A 19818-nucleotide genomic window follows, 5' to 3' on the forward strand; every position below is an offset into this window, starting at 1 on the left:
TAAATTCGATTGTGGTGGTCGTATGGTAGTTGTTCCAAATGGCCCAGCTGGATGTTGTATTTGTCCTAAATCAGTGAAGGACATATGCATTGGTTGACTTTGCATTGTGTGTAAAGCATCATTAACAAATTTTAGGGTTTTATCCGTACCTACACTATACGAAGAGACCTTGGGCGTAGCCAACTGTTGCGTTTGAGTTAGACGATAATTGTTCTGTACCGATTCCGAGAGACCTGTTGTTCTTATGTCACGGGAATTCAGCGAATTACCCTGGAATCCCAATTTGATGTCAGCAAAATTATTACCCAACAACTTTTCGGCAGGAATTATTTCCGGTTGAAAGCCATGAACTCCAGCACGGTACTTAACCATAAATGGTACACCTTTTTCATAGTACATATAATGGCCGGTCACTTCATTCGATTGGTCAGCCCGTTGGGCTCCCTGCATGCCAGTGTCTGTATTGAAGGCATACTCATAGCCACCATTTTGATTGAGATAATAATAGGAACTGGCTTGTGATGGTTTCTCCAATCCTTGACTCCAGCTACTGGGTGTGATTATCAGGAAAACTAGAAGTTTTGAAAGTGTGGCAATGTTACAGCTATACATGATGATGCGTGGTGTAATATTTTTTCGGATTTCCTTCAGCAAAATTAAATAATTGTCAGTTTCTTTTATTTTCTATTCCGCTTATGTGGCCCTTAACGGTGTGTTGTGATGCACTTGTTGTTCTCAAGTTAACTATTTAAAGTATCACCCAGTGACTTGGTTTTTATATTGCCAATCGTTGATCTGCAAACGATTTGTGATGTAAACCGCAAATATTGGTTTAATTGTTTCAGTCACTTTTGTTGTTGTTGTTATTACTGTTTGCATTTGCTTACAAAGCGCCCATCCATTTACAGTTAGTTGGCATACAGTTTACCAAATATCTGCATATCAATATATAATCTGCGTGTGAGATGAGTTATTTGAGATGAATTGTTAGAAGTAAATGTGTGTGTGTGCATGTGTAGGCAGCTTTGGCAATATGTTGCAAATTAATAAGGTTATTGGTTTACTAAACTATTTTGTAAGAACAAATGAAATCGTCAACCCCAGATTTAGCACAGTCATATAATGATTACAGTTTATTTTCATTTGAGTAGAGGAAGACTCTATTTAGGTATTGCATGAGATTAATGAGATTGTTTGACACATTATTTTGTGGTTTGATGCGGATTAGCATTAGACAAATCTAGTAATACAAAAGCATGCTTTAATTGTTAGAAGTGTGTATTACAATTTTGTATAGTTACACTATGCGTTAAGTTTGTTAATTTATTTTTTGTATTTATGTGTGTACAAGTATTTAGATACAGAACATAATTTATATTATCTGAATTTGTAATATTGATCGAAAGAATATGGAGCTTAAACCACGTTTCTTGATCAAATGTACTGTAATGGGAATTAATTGATGTATGTTTATTTGACAATCCGTTGGCCACACCTCGAAATATTTGCAGGATTCCCGACAATGTATATAGAACGTTATTCATTTCGTAGTTTCAGAAGTATTGGACTGAAATTCGAAAACTGTCAACTTAGTTGTAAAATCAATATTTTCTTTCCAGTTAAAAGCGTGACATTGCCGAAAATATATCACTTAACTATCTCACAACGTATAAAAATTATAAAATCCTACTAAATTGTGATTCTGCCACAGTCACGATAGACCAAACAATATTTGGACATACATTTCATCAATGACAAAAGTAGGTCAATGTTTTTGGTGTCATCACCATATAGCACCACAATATTCGATATTTTAAGACTTTTTCAAGCTAACTTCACAACTAAATTAATTGCTTTGTGCAACCCCAAGAGTTTTTAATGCCACGAAATATTGGTCCTAGACGCAACTTAAAGTATACCGATCGTCATATTTCGACTAGCTTAGTCGATCTAGATATGTGTGTCAGTCCGTCTGTCCATTACAATTTGTAAACACGATACAAGTCACAGTTATAGACCAATCTTCAAGAATTTTTGTAAGTATTTAAGCTTAACTCCCACATCCGAGTACATATGGAAATACAATTGTCCTTCAGGAGTAAATATATACGCCATAGAATACAAATGTGGTAATTTTTCACACAAAAGTCAGGGTACATTTGACCCGCTTAATATTGACCAATATTTATCAACACATGCATGATTATTCTTTGGCCCAATCCCCTTCTCCATTTAAAATTACGCAATGTTCGGGCCATAATTGCGGTCTCTGTAGCGATCAAAAAACCTACCAAAATTAAGTATTTGGTTTTCGTCCGATTTAAGGTAAATTGTGAACCAAAGACCCTATATATCTGTCCATTTGAACGAAATTTAGTATAACGTACTACACTGAGCCTAGAACGATGTCTGCCAAGTATATATACCTCCAATATATAGTTTCGTCCGATTTCATGTAAATGGTGCAAAAAAGGTTCTATATATCTTTCGATTTGCACCAAATTTGTCATAACGTACTGAATTGAGCCTGGAGTGATGTCTGCCAAGTTTCGAGAAAATCGGTCCAGATTTAGATATAGCTCCCATATATAGTTTCATCCGATTTCATGTAAATGGTGCACCAAAGTCCCTATATATTCTTCGATTTGTATGAAATTTGGCATAAGGTACTAAATTGAGCCTAGAGTGATGTCCGCCAAGTTTCGAGAAAATCGGTCCAGACTTAGATATAGCTCCCATATATAGTTTCATCCGATTTCATGTAAATGGTGCACCAAAGTCCCTATATATTCTTCGATTTGCACGAAATTTGGCATAACATAGGGGAGAGGGGGGCACCTTTGAACACTTTTTGCTTTCAAGCCTTATAAAATTTTTTATTTTATAATTTTTGGTTTCTTATAAATTTTAGCTAATAGGTACATATGTAACCTTTAAAATGAATATAAATATGACATACTTTAAGCTTGATATACATATTTTATTACTGTTTTAATGGAGGAAGTCAAAGTGTTCAAAACTGCCCCCCCAGGGGGGCACCTTTGAACAAAGCTTGGTATTTTTGAACGGCATGGTTTTTTACAGTCTTTCTGTTCAAAAATATATGTATTTTATTCATCCATATCAGAAATGCATTAATTCATTAAAAAATATATAAAAAATGTTCAAAATTTAAAAAATTTAGATCAAAAGTTATTAAAACATAAAATGACTTAAAAACAAAAATTCATATGGTGAAAAATACAGTTAATTTCGTAATCTTATTAGCCCATTTGAAATTTTGAGAAATCGAATCCAAAAGTTAAAAACTCATTTTTTTACTCGAGTTTAATGGGCATGTTCAAAGGTGCCCCACCCATGGCATTTTACGGAAATTTAAAATAACTTTTTTTGTAATAAATATATATGAAAGAAATTACATTAGTTATGTTTGAAATGATAGTTGGAATGCAACAAATTTGTTTGACGAAAGAAAACTATCACAGAATTCTTCCTGCGCCCTTACAACCAAATGAATAAAAGTTTACAATGGCACTGCGAAAACATGGTCACCCATGCACAATTTTTCGAGAACTTGGTTTACGCAGATAGAGAACAAGACTGCCATATACAAAAATGTGGTTGCGGGTCGGAAAAATTTTAAAACAAGATTTTATGAGCGCTGTTCAAAGGTGCCCCACGTTCAAAGGTGCCCCCCTCTCCCCTACTGTATGGAGCCTAGAGTGATGTCCGCCAAGTTTCGAGAAAATCGGTCCAGACTTACATATAGCTCCAATATATAGTTTCGTCCGATTTGATGTAAATGGTGCACCAAAGTCCCTACAAATTCTTCGATTTGCACGAATTTTGGCATAACGTACTGAATTGAGCCTACAGTGATGTCCGCCAAGTTTCGAGAAAATCGGTCCAGACTTAGATATAGCTCCAATATATAGTTTCGTCCGATTTGATGTAAATGGTTCACCAAAGTCCCTATATATCTTTCGATTTCACAAAATTTGGCACAACGTACTGAATTGAGCCTAGAGTGATGTCGGTCAAATTTAGTGAAAATCGGTCAAGGTTTCGATATAGCTCCCATATATATTTTCGTCCGGTTTAATGTAAATTTAGTCCAGTATGATGGGTGCCAAGTTTCGTGAAAATCGGTTGAGATTTAGATATAGCTCCCTTTTATTATAGATTGATTTTAAGTAATTGACGCACCAAGGAACCGATAGGCTGGTAGGAACAAAATGTACTAAAATTAGTATAACCTAACCTGTGACGATCTAAATCTAGGTAGATTCACATTTAGATAAATATCATCAGCGGTTTAATATACCCATAGTGGTGAAGGGTATCATATAGTCGGTCCGACTTTACTACTTTCCTTACTGGTTTTAAATGGAGAAGGGGATTGGGCCAAAGAATAAGCATGCATGCATTGATAAATATAAGCGGACCCTGATTTTTGTGTGAAAAATTACAACATTTGTATTCTATGTATTCTGTTTACTCGTGGGGGACATTTGTATTTCCATATGTACTCGGATGTGGGAGTTCAACATAAATACTTACAGGTGCATACGTATTCGAATACTATTTAGTAACCGATTACCACACCAGAGGGCGGAAATATAGCGCTGATCGCTATCACCATGAGGTTCAGTTATGGTCATGGACAACTCTTATAATTTTCGCTGATGATCAGATAATAATTTTGGCATTTTTTCGAGGCGATCTATAGCTCACAATTTAAATCCAAATTATATCAAATTTAGAAGTGGGATTCCGGAATTTTGATGGGAATCATCTTAATTATATAACATTATACAAAGCCCATGTTTCTACATAACCCTCATGCAACGGCCACCTTATTTTCCAACCTGAGTGTCTGTAGCTTTGTATTTCTAAAAAGATCGGACTTCAATTAACTTTCATTGAATATTCTAATTTAGCGGGCTATTGTTATAATGTTAAAATATCTCTGTCCCTTCGAACGTTTCAGCGTTTTGAAAAGGAATAAAAGATTCCAAATCACTAAACAATGTATACTTAAAATTATACTAAAATTGTCAGCATCAAAATTTAGATAGGTGTTTATTTTATTCGAGTATCTTGATCTATAAATCCACGCAACTGTTTATATTATTTATAAATATTAAGGGTTTCAATTTAAATCTATGTTAATCTCGAACTTTGTATAAACCATCAAAAGCGCATGCTCGCCCTTCATAATCTCTGACATAACGTAAATCACCTAAACTATTTTCGATAAGCGTTGCCAACTTTCGCCAATATAAAAAAAATAACATAGATATAAAGCATATTTTTAGGCGTACATATATTTGCAATAGATAAGTTCAATTGGTTTTTGATATACGTATAAACTATTTGTTTTGTACAAATAAGCTCTTAAAATAATAATTTCGGATACATTTCAGAAAATATGGAAATTAGAACATAAATGTAAATAAATTTTCACCAACAACTACATGGCATATTGCAATACAATGTAATAAAAATCTAGACTGGAAGGTTAGTTATGTCATAGATTGAAACCAAAAATTACACAGTACGCCACAATGACCCTGTTCATGAAGTCGTTAAACTTAGCATTTGCCAAACATCAAATTCATGGCCAAAAATCACATCAAAGAAGTCGCTGAAATCTTCTCATAGCCGAAAAAGAACAATGCAATCTTACCAAAATACCACATTTTCTCACAAGTTACACAAATATAAAATTTCAAGAACAAAAAGCAACGGTAATATTTGTTTATTGTTGTATCTTTATTTAGGGGTTTTGTTTTTCAATTGGAATAATACTAAAAAAATATTTATTTTCCGAAACTTAAAAATCTAAAAATTATTGCTTTCATCGCTTAACCTAATTGCATAAATACGTATATTTGTGTGTTTATGTATGTGTGTGTTTTGGGACTTAAAACTAACTGCTATATGGAGATCTATCATGATGTTCATACGATGCTGTCATATCGGCCAGCTCATCTTGTCGCAAAGCTTCCGATGGCGATGGCACCCGACGACCACCCAATGGTAATATGTCAATATTTTGGACATGGGCACGAACACTCTGGCCCGGCGGCAAACCAATATACCATTTTCCAACATTTTTTATAACAGTTGAATCACGATGATGTTCCACCCATTCACGATCTCTGTCGATTTCGAGAATTTTACGATTGGCCGTAATTAATGGGGGCAGAGCGGTACCAATATCATCATCATTGGGATTGTAATTATTACGCGAAGAAGATCCTTTTGAGGGGGGATTGTAGTCATAACCATTTGAATTTGATGATGAACTACTGCCACCACCACCATTTCTAGAGGGTGGCCGATTACGACGATTACTTCCTCTTTGATCGTTAGTTACACTATTACGATTGCCTGGTGATCTATTGCCTGGTCGCAAGGGTATTTTGGGAGAATCTCGTTCGCCCATGGGTTCCCGATCGAGTACATCATCATCATTTAAATTTGTATTGCCACGATTTCGTGTGCCTCCTCGACCACGATTAATGGTACCCATGCGATCAGCTTTGGTTTTGGTATTAGGGCGATTATTTTTACCACCAATATCACTCTCCTCATCATCCCCCAGACTTATTTCATTGTCATCATTATCTGTATCCGAAGATGATGATGTTGTAATTGGACGACTATCCGATGATACATACTCCATTTCATTTTCTTCGTCTACACCACCGCCACCTCCTCCACTTCTGTTGCGATTGCCACCACCTCGCACACGGCCACCACCAGATCCAGAACTACCAACACCACCGCTTCCAGCACCGGTGCCAAAATCATTGGCCAACTTAAAGTTTGTATCGCTTAGACGCAAATCCGATACCGAAGGATTAATGTGCGATGTGGGTCCAATACGATTTTTCACCACTCTATAACCAATACCCGCTCCCGCTATATATTCAACAGTTCTTTGAATTCCCTTGTCATCGAGAAAGGAATAAGTGCCCCTCACCACACCATCTGGTGTTCGACTTTCGGCACGTCTATGATCCGGTCCAGCAGCAATTAACTTATAAGTGCCATCAGGTCCTCGTTGAACTGACATTTTACCACGTGTGCCAGGTGGTGCTTTATACAAAGGGCTTGTGTATCCAACACTGGCTGGATTATCTGGCACTGCATTTGATACTTCAAATCCCGTCCCGGCACCAGCAGCATAACGAACACTGTGACGTTCACCTTCATCGTCCACAAATGAATAGAGTCCTGGAAATATAGGTTTAAATTGGAATATTTTTAAGTAAATTTTGTTGTTGTCTTATACCTCTTACTCGTCCCGTTGCATCATTATCTTCGGAACGTGATTGATCCGGTGTTCGATAAGCAAAACTATATGAGGGATCATCAAAGGGATCGGCCAATGGATCATCTGGCGAGCCGATGGGACCCGGTGGATATTGTGCCAAGCCCATTTTGCGATGTATTTGGGGTCCATTCACACGAAAACTGGAAAAGAAAAAATGTGTGTTAAAACAATGTGGATCTAAATTAAACATTGTAATGAAATATGTCTGATCCAAGAACAACAAATATACAGGTCAAACCGGTTAAAACATTTAGAAACCCGGCTCTTTTTTCGGACGAATCCATGAGTTGTATATAATAAGGAATGTCTATAGACGAATCTGCTGAAGCTAGAATCTTGAATTTTTGGGTGAGAGTCACTCTCGGCCCAGAAATGTCAGATAAGGCTGGTTTTTGGAATGAACAGTACTAAATGTGGTACCATTTGAAGTTGGCGAACCGGTAGACCTAGAAATCTTAAATTTGAAATGAGGGTCACTGATGGTGTGTAGAATAGATATAGCAAAATTAACTATAAGTATCCGAAAAGTACTATAATGTACTAAATTTGGTACGATTTCGTAGCATGTGAATCGATAGAGCTAAAAACTTGGAATTTAAAATGCGAATTAAGATTAAGAGCTAGGGTCGGTATAAGGAGATAGTTTTGAAAGTGTGTACTCATGTGTACAAAAGTTACTACATGGTACTATATTTGGTACAAATTTAATGTGTAGGTACAAATTGATCTGGAATACTGAAATTTTAAATTAACATTACCGTCGGAGTGTAGGATTGGGATATGTACGGAGTTTTAGAAATTGTTTACTTATGTGTACGAAAAGTATTGAATCGTACTATAATTGGTACAATTTGGATTTGGGCGAACCGATAGAGCTGGGATCCTAAAATTTGGAGTTATGATCATTGTTGAGGGGTAGGATTGGTGTATATAGGAAATTTTGGAAATTCGTACTAATGTGTACTAATAGTACCAAATTTGGATTTGGGTGAACCAATAGAGCTGGAATCTTGACATTTGGAGTTAGGATCATAGTTCGGGGTAGAATTGAGCTATTTAGGATGATTTGGAAATTCCTAATAATGTGAATTAAATTGTGAACAATTTAAATTTTGCGTGAACCTATGTAGGAAGTTTTGGAAATTTGTACTAAATGGTATCAAATGTGAATTTGGATGAACCGATTAAGGTCGAATCTTGAAATTTGATGTTAACATCACTGTTGGGTGTAGGATTGGTCTTTGTAGAAAGTGTTGGAAATTTGTACTAACGAGTACTAAATTTGGTACAATTTAAATGTTAGGTGAACCAAAACAGCTTGGAATCCTGAAATTTGGAGTTAGGGTCACTGTTGGGGTGTAGGATTGGAATATGTAGAAAGTTTTGAAAATTTGTGCGAGTGTGTAAAAAATAGTACCAAATATGGATTTGGGTGTATTGATAGAGCTGGAACCCTGAAATAAGCTTACTGTTAGAGTGTAGCATTGGGGTATGGTTTAGTTTTGGAAATTCATATTTATGGGTTCTAAATTGTACTAAATTTGGTACAATTTGAATTTTGGGAGAAATTTTGAGTTAGGATCATTGTTGTAGGTCATACTAATGTGTACTAAATGGTACCAAATTTGGATTTGGGTGAACTGATACAGCTGCAATCTCGAAATTTGAAGATAGGATCACATTTGGTTTGGGGAAGTTTTGAAAATGTCTTTGTACTAATTGGCACTATATTAAGTACAATTTGGTTTTAGAGTGAACCGATAGAACTGGACTCCTGAAATTTGGTAATTAGATTTCCATCGGATTGCATGCTGTATGTAGTAATGGAAATTTGTACTTAAGTGTGCAAGATGGTACTAAATTTGAAATTTTTTTCTATAGAGCTGGAATCAAGTAATAAATGATACTTATAATTGTTTAGGTAGTTATGGAAATTTTTTTATATAAATGTATACTAACTGATAATAAATTTGGATTTGGGTAAATCTATATTTGAATTTTTTTTCATAATTGGTGTGTAGTGTTGAGATTTCAAGGTACTTCTAGAAAAACGTACTATAATAGAACATACTATAATTTTAATAATGGTCGATAATTCCCACATTCGAAGTAGCGGACATAGGCTAGTAGACCAATAAAACTTTAAAATAGCGATAACTCGCCTTTGAGGACCCCACCTAAAATCTTACGAGCAACATTTTTGTTGAATATTGCGAAGATGCAAAATCGCATCTTCTAGTCATTGGAGTCCGGTTCAATAAATTAATAACAAAAAGGACACACAATGAATCAAATTCGGAGGACGAAATTTTCTAAAAAAAATCCACGCTCTAAAAAAAATCTCAAAAAATAAATACAATTGTTACAAATTAATATATGAAGCTATCTCTTCAAGAATAATAGGGTAGCCAGAAAAAAAATAACACGCCATAAATCCGAAATTTGTCCTATGGCGAATTTTTCGTACCGGAGGTTATATATACTCACCAAGGTCTTTCATCCCCAAAAGGAATTTTTACTCCCCAAAATAAAACATTTTGTATTGTCATTTTTTGAAAAATAAATAGTAGAAGAAGAGTATGCGTTTTGGTGCACTCATCGATTTTTTTACTTGTCAAAAATGGATCAGATCTATTCATATATCATTAAATCAAAATTTGACCAGATAAATTACATTAATATTTATATTTACTAAGGCAGTATTGTTTCATGTTATGTTTTTGGTAATACCCGACCATAAATTTAAATACTAAAAAAATTAATGACTTTGCTGCCACTACTGTCTAATCGATTCGGACCAACTTCTGCGGCTGATAGGAAGATGTGAAAAAAGCCAAAAACCAAGATAATAATTATCACAAAGAGGAGGAAGAAAAAAATGCTAGAAACACGTTTAAACATAAATTTTACATTGAATTATTAGCCCGCCAGGTCAAATTAAAATTTGTCGAACTACAAAAAAAAAAGATAAACTTTAAAACTAAACGAAAACTTCCGCTAATATATTTTTCGTAGTATTCTTTGAAACGATTTTGAGTAAAATTATATTTTTGTATAAATACGAAAAGGGCTGATGTTAGAATATATCATAACTCTTTCAGCTGTTCTCCGCTTAGGACCAGAGATAGATAAAAACTTTTGTAAAATGGTAAGTTTTGTGTGAAAAAAAATGATTTTTTTGAGAGAAAAGAAATTAAATTGTTTTTTTGTTTTATTCGATATAGAAATTCATTATTTTGTCGTTGGCTTTGGTGGCCGGAGTTATGGCTGATGTTTCCGAATTGGGTTATGATTACAATGGACCATCTGTAAGTGGTGGTGCTGGCGGTTTTGCTGCTGGTGGTAGTTTTGGCGGTAGTGCTGGATTTGGTGGTGCTGTGGGAGGTGGTAGCTTTGCTGCTTCTGCACCAGCCACCAGTTACATTCCACCTGCTGCATCTGCTCCTGCCCCTGTCCAAACTTATGTTGCACCAGCTGCCCCAGTGAACACCTATATTCCACCAGCTGCATCTGCTCCCGCTCCAGTACAAAGCTATGTTGCCCCAGCTGCTCCCGTCAACACTTATATCCCTCCATCATCTGGTGGTGCTAGCTTCGGTGGTGCCTCCGCTGGTGCCTTTGGTGGTGCCTCTGCTGGTGGTTTCGGTGGCGTATCATCTGGTGCTTTCGGTGGTGCCTCTGCTGGTGGTTTCGGTGGTGCATCTTCTGGTGCTTTCGGTGGTGCCTCTGCTGGCGGTTTCGGTGGTGTATCTTCTGGTGCTTTCGGTGGTGCCTCCGCTGGTGGTTTTGGTGGAGCCTCTTCCGGTTCTTTCAGTGGTAATCTCGGCAGTGATGGTTATCGTTACAAGACCGTCCGTCGTCGTGTCCTCCGTCAACGTGTCTAAGCGTTGGTAACGACTTGTTGAATTTTGTATTATTTCATATTGGATATGATATGTTTGAAAATATTTTAATAAAAAAATCATTAATAAAAACTAATAATTAATATTTGTGTTTATTATCCGAATCCATGTAGGCGGTATGTTCTCTTTTCATGATTTTTATACCCTTCACCACACTGTGGTACAGGGTATTATGTCTTTGTGCATATGTTTGTAACAGGCAAAAGGAAACGAGATAGGTACATGGTTCCTTTTGAGAATATGCATAGAATCACTTTCTAAGTCGATTTATGCATGTCCGTCCGTCTGTCCGTCTGTCTGTCCATGTTAAATTGTAAACAAAGTACAGGTCGCATTTATGATCCGAATTGGATGATATTTGGCATATGTCACTTATTCGGTCCAAGTACGGACCCTATTGAAATTGGGAAAAATCGGTTCAGATTTATATATAGCTCCCATATATATTTAACCGATTTAATGTAAACGATCCCTATATATCTTTCGATTTGCACGAAATTTGGTACAGCCTAATCATTTAGGTCTAGAATGATGTCTGCCAAGTTTCGTGAAAATCGGTCCAGATTTAGATATAGCTCCCATATATAGTTTCGTCCGATTTCATGTAAAAGGTGCACCAAAGTCCCTATATATCTTTCGATTTGAACAAAATTTGGCATAACGTACTGAACTGAGTCTAGAATTATGTATGCCACGTTTCGTGAAAATCGGTCCAGATTTCTATATAGCTCCCATATATAGTTTCGTCCGATTTCATGTAAATGGTGCCCCAAAGTCCCTATATATATTTCGATTTGCACGAAATTTGGCATAACGTACTGAATTGAGCCTAGAATGATGTCTGCCAAGTTTCGTGAAAATCGGTCCTGATTTATATATAGCTCCCATATATAGTTTTGTCCGATTTCATATAAATGGTGCACCAAAGTCCCTATATATCCTTCGATTTGCACGAAATTTGGCATAACGTACTGAATTGAGCCTAGAGTGATGTCTGCCAAGTTTCGAGAAAATCAGATTTCTATATAGCTCCATATATAGTTTTGTCCGATTTCATGTAAATAAAGCTCCCTTTTATTATAGATATATTTTAAGTAATTGATGCACCAAGGAACCAATATGCTGATAGGAACAAAACGTTCTGAAATTAGTATAACCTAACCTGTGACAAGTTTGTTTGAAATCGCTTAATATTTGGATAGAGCTTCCATATATATTTTCGCCAGATTTCAAGTAAATGGGGCATCAAACTCCTCATGTTAGTCAGATTGACATCAAATTTTGCACAAATTACAAAATTGAACATAGAATTACGTAGTTGCGTTTTCTAGAAGTACAGAAATAACCCAACGGATGACCTATTTATATTTGTTTGAAGTCGATTTACATACCTTATGGATAGATCAAGGTAGATTCACATTTATATAAATATCACATATTTTATTTCATCCAATTTTATGTTAATAGTTCTGTTTAATATACCCATAGTGGTGAAGGGTATCATATAGTCGGCCCCGTCCGACTTTACTACTTTCCTTACTGGTTTTTACTATAAATACTCAGTGGGTCAGATCTCCAAATTAGTATTAAAACAGCAGAGGATACACATTTTTTAACCAAAATTACGATGGAAAATGAGTCTAAATAAAAAAGGGAATTGAAATAGATATTTACCACTTTATATTGAAAGGGACATAATAAAGTTTGGTCTGACAATTTTAAACGATGATAAGTTTAAAATCTTCTACTATGTGGGACTGTTATCGTAGCCTTTTAATATACATTATACAAATGAGGGAGTTTGTCAAGATTTTTTATAAATAAATATATGAGTCGTTTAAGTGGTTTAAGTCCATTTTTATATTGAGATATTTAAATGTTGTTGTTTGGTTTATTTCAATATTTTTTACCTGGTGCCCTATAACATTGCAGAATATAAAGAAATACGTTTTGTAAACTTATCAAGAAAACCAAGATATGTATTAGAACCTAAAATGGACTTAAACCATATTCATAAAAAAGACTCATATCCTCAATAATTTGTTTATGAGTAAAAAATTACCTTGTGTCCTTTCTTTCAACCGATTTAGTAAATTTTTCGACTAAAATGCATCTTTCCCTACAGATGCCGTTGCGCGTAGAAATAATTTTGTTTCTAATAAGAATGCTTGAACAATTTCTTAATTAATGTGATATCACATTCCGGACCTATCTCTATGTCCACCTTAAATTAATGGCATGCTAATAATTTAATGTAGCATTAAATTCAATTAATGCATCTAGAAATACCGGAATTAAAACCAAATAATATGTAGCACAGGAATTTGTTGTCTAAGAAAATAACTATTGAGAGCATTGTCAACGATATAAGCGTTTATCATTCTGGTCCAACAACTTTTTTGTTCCGATGCAGAGATTCTTAAACAGTTTGTAGTGATAAAAAATAATTATTCGAAGAGAGTCACCGATTTCGTCCAAACATTCACATCGAAACATTTCTTCCAATCTTAAATCAAGTTCAATGATGGGGAATATCGATCCACTCCATCGGGTAGCTTCCACGCAAAAATGTCAAATTATTTTGTCTGCGAACAAACTACACAATTTGAACCCCAACTTTGCACAACCTAATATTTTAACCATGCTTGTATATTACCGTAAGATGGGATTTATTGGGTCACAAAAGGGTCAATATTTTAAAAATCTGTAAACCTCATATAAAGCGAACTGAATATCGAATTTCTTCGAAACTATGTACATAATATGTAATTTGTCTACCTTTTATAGAAAAAAGATAAACCTTTTACAAATCTGTAGATTTAATTTGAAGTTAATTGAACAATCGATGTAATTCATTGTTTGCGCAACGTAATTTTTTACCAAACATACTTTAAAACCGAAGATGGGGTCTATAGGACAACCACTTCTGGATGGTCAAGTCTTTGCTAAAGAAACATTTATCTCATATAAAGAGCATTAAAACCAATATATAATTCCGTAGAACATAGCAAACAATAGTCGGCAACACCGATTGATACATTTTTACTTGGTTTATTTACATTTCATACACATCGTATCTTTCATACACATCATGTCTTAAACTTAAAAAAAACTTCTGATAGAAAAATTTTAATATTTCAACATGGACGTTTTTACAGAAATTAGATATATTGGCCCATGTTTATACCCTTCACCACAGCGTGGTACAGGGTATTATGTCTTTGTGCATATGTTAATCGAGATAGACCTATAGTTCCTTTTGAGGATATGCATAGAATCACTCTCTGAGTCGATTTATGCATGTCCGTTCGTCTATGTATTTTTGTTAACAAGGTACAGATCGCATTTATGATTCGATTTGGATGAAATTCAAATGAAATGAATTAGGCCTAGAATGAGGTGTGTTAAGTTTCCTGAAAATCGGTTCAGATTTAGATATAGCTCCCATATATATTTTTGTCCGATTTAATGTAAACAGTGCACCAAAGTCCCTATATATCTTTCGATTTGCAAGAAATTTGGCATAGAGTACTGAATTAGGTCCAGAATGAGGTGTGTTAAGTTTCCTGAAAATTGGTTCATATTTAGATATAGCTCCCATATATAGTTTCGTCCGATTTAAGGTAAATGGTGCACCAAAGTCCATATATATCTTTCGATTTGCGCGAAATTTTGCATAGTGTACTGAATTTTGTCTAGAATTATGTGTGCCAAGTTTCGAGAAAATCGGTTTAGATTTAGATATAGTTTCCATATATAGTTTTGTGCGATTTTATGTAAATAGTGCACCAAAGTCCATATATATCTTTCGATTTGCACAAAATTTGGCACAGCGTAATGAATTAGGCCTAGAATGAGGTGTGTTAAGTTTCCTGAAAATCGGTTCAGATTTAGATATAGCTCCCATATATATTTTCGTCCGATTTAATGTAAACAGTGCACCAAAGTCCCTATATATCTTTCTATTTGCACGAAATTCGGCACATAGTGCTGAAATAGTTCTAAAATGATGTGTGCTAAGTTTCGAGAGAATCGGGTCAGATTTTCCCATATATATTTTCGTCCAATCTAAGGTAAATGGGGCTCCAAAGGGCCTATATATCTTTCGATTTGCATACAATTTGGAATAGGGTACTGAATTAGGTACAGAATGATGCGTTTCGGTTCAGATGTAGATATAGCTTCAATATATATTTTCGACCGATTTAATTTAAATTGTGCAGTAAAGACCCAAAGATTGGTCGATCGGCACACAATTTTGTACAATGTACTGTTACTATAACCTTTGGTGTGTCAAGTTTCCTTGAAATTTGTTCAGATTTACATATACCTTTTATATATCACGAATTCCATGTCACGCACTGTTACAGCGTGCGAAACATAATCGTTTGTTTAGTTAAGAAAAATTTGTTTCCGAAATTTCTTTCGCAATTTTTATTAAATAGTTTTACACCTTTTACAATACCTGCTAATTTTTTTATGAATATGTTTGTAAATGTCGGAGAAATTAAGAAAAAATTAGCGTACGCACGCGCTACAAAATTTTCCCTTTAAAAATTGGATATAAGTTTCGATATGAAATTTCTGCGAATTGGCTGGAGATAAAATTGCGGATTTTTTTTACAGCTATAATGGGTTATTCAAGATTATATTGACATTCCATTTTTTTGAGAAAAAATTTTCTAAGATATACTTTTTTAACTTTGAACACCGTCACGCACATGTTACACTCGTAACGCACTGTTACACACACATGTACTAAAAAAATTAAATTCAAAACAAAATGTTTTAAAAATGCTAGTTCTTATACCCCACACAACTATGTTGTCAGTATATTATAGCTTTGTGTGGCCCCAAGACCTTTGGTATATCATTATGCAGTTATGGACGATATTTTTGCCTGTAAATTCGGTTCTAAAGCAACTTATTGAGGAAGAATGTAACATGTGCGTGACGGATACAAATTTGTTCGATGGAGATAGAAGACAAACTTTGTTTTATTTGAGTTTGTCATCTCAAGATCCACACATAACAGCATTATCAAAAAAAAAAATTCTCATATTAGAGTCTGTATAGAAACATATGTTAATTTTGTCACGCACGCGTTACATATTTTCTTACACTATTTAACTGAACTTACCACGGGATTTTCTTGGTATATGTATAGGTTTATATATATGTAATTCTTAGTAAGATATTACTTTATTTGAATTTAATATTTATTATTGATATTGTTTTAGCTAACAGCGTTCACAATTACGACAAATGACACTCTAAAACTAATAAAAATATGCCCAAGTTACTCTCCACGCGAAAATGGTACAACGAAAAGAAAAACTACGGTTATTTTTCAAAATTCAACTAAAAATATATTGTCCGGATTGCAAAGAATATTTCCTATATAATTTCATATCTCTCTTAACGAATTGATTTTTCACCTGTGTGGTTGACCTTTTTGTGGAATTCGTGATATATAAATTTATATATATATATATATATATCCGATTTTAAGTAAATGGTATACTAAAGGCCCTTACAGACCCATGCGCGTACAGAAATGAATAAAAATTAATATCTAGCAAGTTTCCTTGAAACCGGTTCATATCAGCTTCCATATATAATTTCGACCTATTCATGTTGACTGTACACCAAATAATCAATGGGTGCCTGATTGATACATTTTATACAGTGAAGGATACCAAATAGCGTGTGCTTTAAATCTATTTAAAAAAATTAGAATAGGTTGTAGAATGGCATGTGTTGGAATTGATGTTAGTCGGTTTACTTATAGATAAAGATCGTGTATTTAAGTTCGTTCAATTTCATGTCAATGTTCCTTAGAAAAGGCGACGTCTGTTAGGATAAATTCTAAGACGATCTAGCCATGTCCGTCCGTCTGTTGTAATCACGCTATCGTCTGAAGGAATTGAGATAGGGTGCTGAAATTTTGCCTAGGTTTGTCTTTTGTCTGCAGGCAGGTCAAGTTCGAAGATGGGATATATCGGTCCACGTTTAGGCATAGCTCCCATATAAGGGTATTTTGGTGTTCTTGAGCGCGTTTTTCAGCCGAAATCCCTGAAATTTACTACATTGGGTTCTTATTGGGTACTAAATGTCTCCACAAAAAATTATAAGTATAGGTCTACTTTTTCTGGTAGCCCCCATATAACGGTACCTCCTAATTTTCAGTATTTTGAGGGTTTTGGTCGTATTTTCCACCGAATTGGCTGTAACTTAGTATTTTGAGTTCTTAATAGGTACCAAATCTCTCCACAAAAAAAAAAATATGAATATAGGTCAATTTTTTCGGGTAGCCCCCATATAAGAGTACCCCCCAATTTTCGGTATTTTGGGGTTCTTGAGCGCGTTTTTCAGCCGAATTCCCTTAAATTTGCTATATTGGGTTCTTATTGGGTACTAAATGTCTCCACAAAAAATTATAAGCATAGGTTAACTTTTTCTGGTAGTCCTTATATAACGGTACCTCCTAATTTTTAGTATTTTGAGGGTTTTGGTCGTAGTTGTCCACCGAATTGGCTGTAATTTAGTATTTTGAGTTCTTAATAGGTACCAAATCTCTCCACAAAAAATTATGAATATAGGCCCATTTTTTCGGGTAGCCCCCATATAAGGGTACCCCCAATTTTTGATATTATGGGGTTCTTGAGCGCGTTTTTCAACCGAATTCGCTGCAATTTGGTATTTTATAGTCGTATATGGTAACAAATCTCCCTAATAAAAATTATTAATATTCGCACCCTTTTTGGCGTAGTCCCCATATAACCTCATTTTTATATTAAAATAGTTATCTGATTTGTTCTGCGTTTTGGGTTTGGTTCTAAGTGTATAAATATTCATTAAAAATTGCTGGAATTGTTGTTTACAATATCAGTTTGTAGAAAGGTCACTTTTTGGTATGTTCCCTTTATTTTCATTTCAAGTACCTGACAGTATATATATGGTGGAGGGTATCTAAAGTTAACGCTTATTCACTTGTTTTTTCCTTTAAATGTTCAAATATACATAGATAAATTTACAAATCTTCAATATAATGCAAGTTGTCAGCCGTTTGAAAATCGCCAATATTAAAAATGCTATGACTAATTTCATGGTGATTTAATAATAACTAAATTCTATAATGAGAAATAACAAAATTCTAGTCTTAGTTTTCATCAAAAATTTAAAACAAAAATTTCGCAAAACTAACGAACTCGAATGCAATTAAAAAGCAATAAAAAACAAAATTAATCGCTTATCTACAAAGAAAGTGAAGACATTCATTGTAGAATTATAATTATGTTCCTTATATAAAAATTTAAATAATAATACGATTAAATTTCACTAGCCGTCTAGGCTCACCCATCACTGTTGCATAAAATGCAGATAATTTAGAATACATTAAACAACAACAACAAAACACAAAATCTTCCACATAATATGCATAAACATAAACCATATCATGAGCAACAGCATCCAATTATGGTGACCATTGCCAAACCTAGAATTTCAAGTTCTAAAATCACGACGACAAATTTCGGCGATATAAATAGGCAATGCATGTCCGTTATCGTCACTACAGTTTTATCAACAGTTCAGTGCGGAGCATTGCAAATAAACTCAAAAGAAAACTATCAAAATGGTAAATTATGCAAATAGTTCAGTTGGCAGCCGCATACTAAATTAAATAATTTGTTTTTTATTTCTCTTTTGATGTTCTTAGAAATTCATTATTTTGACTTTGGCTTTGGTTGCTGGTGTTTTGGCCGATGTTTCTGAATTGAACTCTGGCTATGATTACCATGCCCCAGCTCAATCTGTTCCAGTGAACACCTACATTCCACCAGCACCAGCTGCTTCTGTCCCCGTTAACACTTACATCCCACCTGCACCAGCTGCTTCTACCCCAGTTAACACCTACATCCCCCCTGCACCAGCTGCTTCTACCCCAGTAAACACCTATATTCCACCAGCTGCTTCCGTACCTGAACCTGTATACTCCGCCCCTGCTCCTGCTCCAGTCTACAGTGCCCCAGCTCCTTCTTACAGCGCTCCTGCTCCCGTCTACAGTGCCCCTGCTCCTTCCTATAGCGCTCCTGCTCCCGTCTACAGTGCCCCCGCTCCTACTTACACCCAAAGCTACTCTGCTTCCGCATCTGTCCCCTCAAACAGCTATTTGGCCCCTGCTGCCTCCGCTCCTATCGCCTCTGCCTCTTTCGGCAATGATGGCTACCGTTACAAAACTGTTCGTCGTCGTGTTATCCGCAAACGTTTGTAAATCAAAATCAAATGTGTTTGTTGGAATGCATTTACATAATTGTTTTTAGTAAATTAATAAAAAGGATAAAAAATCATTAAAATTCATGAGCATTTTTTTCCATTGAATGTTACGAAGGGTTTGCCAACAAGAGGTGAACGAACACATTGATATTTTTCAAATTCACATCAAAATTGGCTAACATCTTGCCGACACAGCTCACAAAACTAAAGAATATCTCGGTCGTAGTAAAGAGGTTTTTTACCGTAACCTGATTGTCAGATGTTATTTTGCCTAAAAACTTGGGTCTTATAAAC

At 35.0% G+C, this 19818-nt stretch overlaps 2 protein-coding genes across 2 annotated transcripts; one reads left to right on the top strand and one right to left on the bottom strand.

Annotated features, from left to right (window-relative positions):
* Positions 1–5906: 5906 nt before the first annotated feature.
* On the bottom strand, positions 5907–7478 carry LOC133335135 (uncharacterized). The gene is made up of 2 exons (XM_061543439.1): positions 7304–7478; positions 5907–7245 (listed from the first exon to the last, which is right to left on the bottom strand). The coding sequence occupies exons 1-2, from the start codon at positions 7449–7451 to the stop codon at positions 5933–5935; spliced, it is 1461 nt and encodes a 486-aa protein (XP_061399423.1). The 5' UTR covers positions 7452–7478; the 3' UTR covers positions 5907–5932.
* A 170-nt stretch (positions 7479–7648) lies between these two features.
* Positions 7649–19522, top strand: LOC133335136 (cuticle protein 16.5-like). Its single transcript, XM_061543440.1, has 3 exons — positions 7649–7693; positions 10570–10927; positions 19218–19522. The coding sequence occupies exons 1-3, from the start codon at positions 7649–7651 to the stop codon at positions 19520–19522; spliced, it is 708 nt and encodes a 235-aa protein (XP_061399424.1).
* Positions 19523–19818: the final 296 nt, after the last annotated feature.

Source organism: Musca vetustissima, unplaced genomic scaffold (genome assembly GCF_032173495.1).
Source record: "Musca vetustissima isolate MV318-11 ecotype Yass unplaced genomic scaffold, APGP_CSIRO_Mvet_v1 utg74373, whole genome shotgun sequence".
Taxonomy (NCBI): domain Eukaryota; kingdom Metazoa; phylum Arthropoda; class Insecta; order Diptera; family Muscidae; genus Musca; species Musca vetustissima.

What these genes read in the sequence shown, in the direction of transcription:
- LOC133335136 (XM_061543440.1), top strand. Translation starts at nt 7,649, where the DNA reads ATGTCTATAGACGAATCTGCTGAAGCTAGAATCTTGAATTTTTGG. An exon ending in CTAGAATCTTGAATTTTTGG is followed by an intron (nt 7,694 to 10,569) that starts GTGAGAGTCACT and finishes TATTCGATATAG; the next exon opens with AAATTCATTATTTTGTCGTT. An exon ending in TTATATCCCTCCATCATCTG is followed by an intron (nt 10,928 to 19,217) that starts GTGGTGCTAGCT and finishes ATATTCCACCAG; the next exon opens with CTGCTTCCGTACCTGAACCT.
- LOC133335135 (XM_061543439.1), bottom strand. Translation starts at nt 7,451, where the DNA reads ATGGGCTTGGCACAATATCCACCGGGTCCCATCGGCTCGCCAGATGAT. An exon ending in TGCAACGGGACGAGTAAGAG is followed by an intron (nt 7,246 to 7,303) that starts GTATAAGACAAC and finishes CTATATTTCCAG; the next exon opens with GACTCTATTCATTTGTGGAC.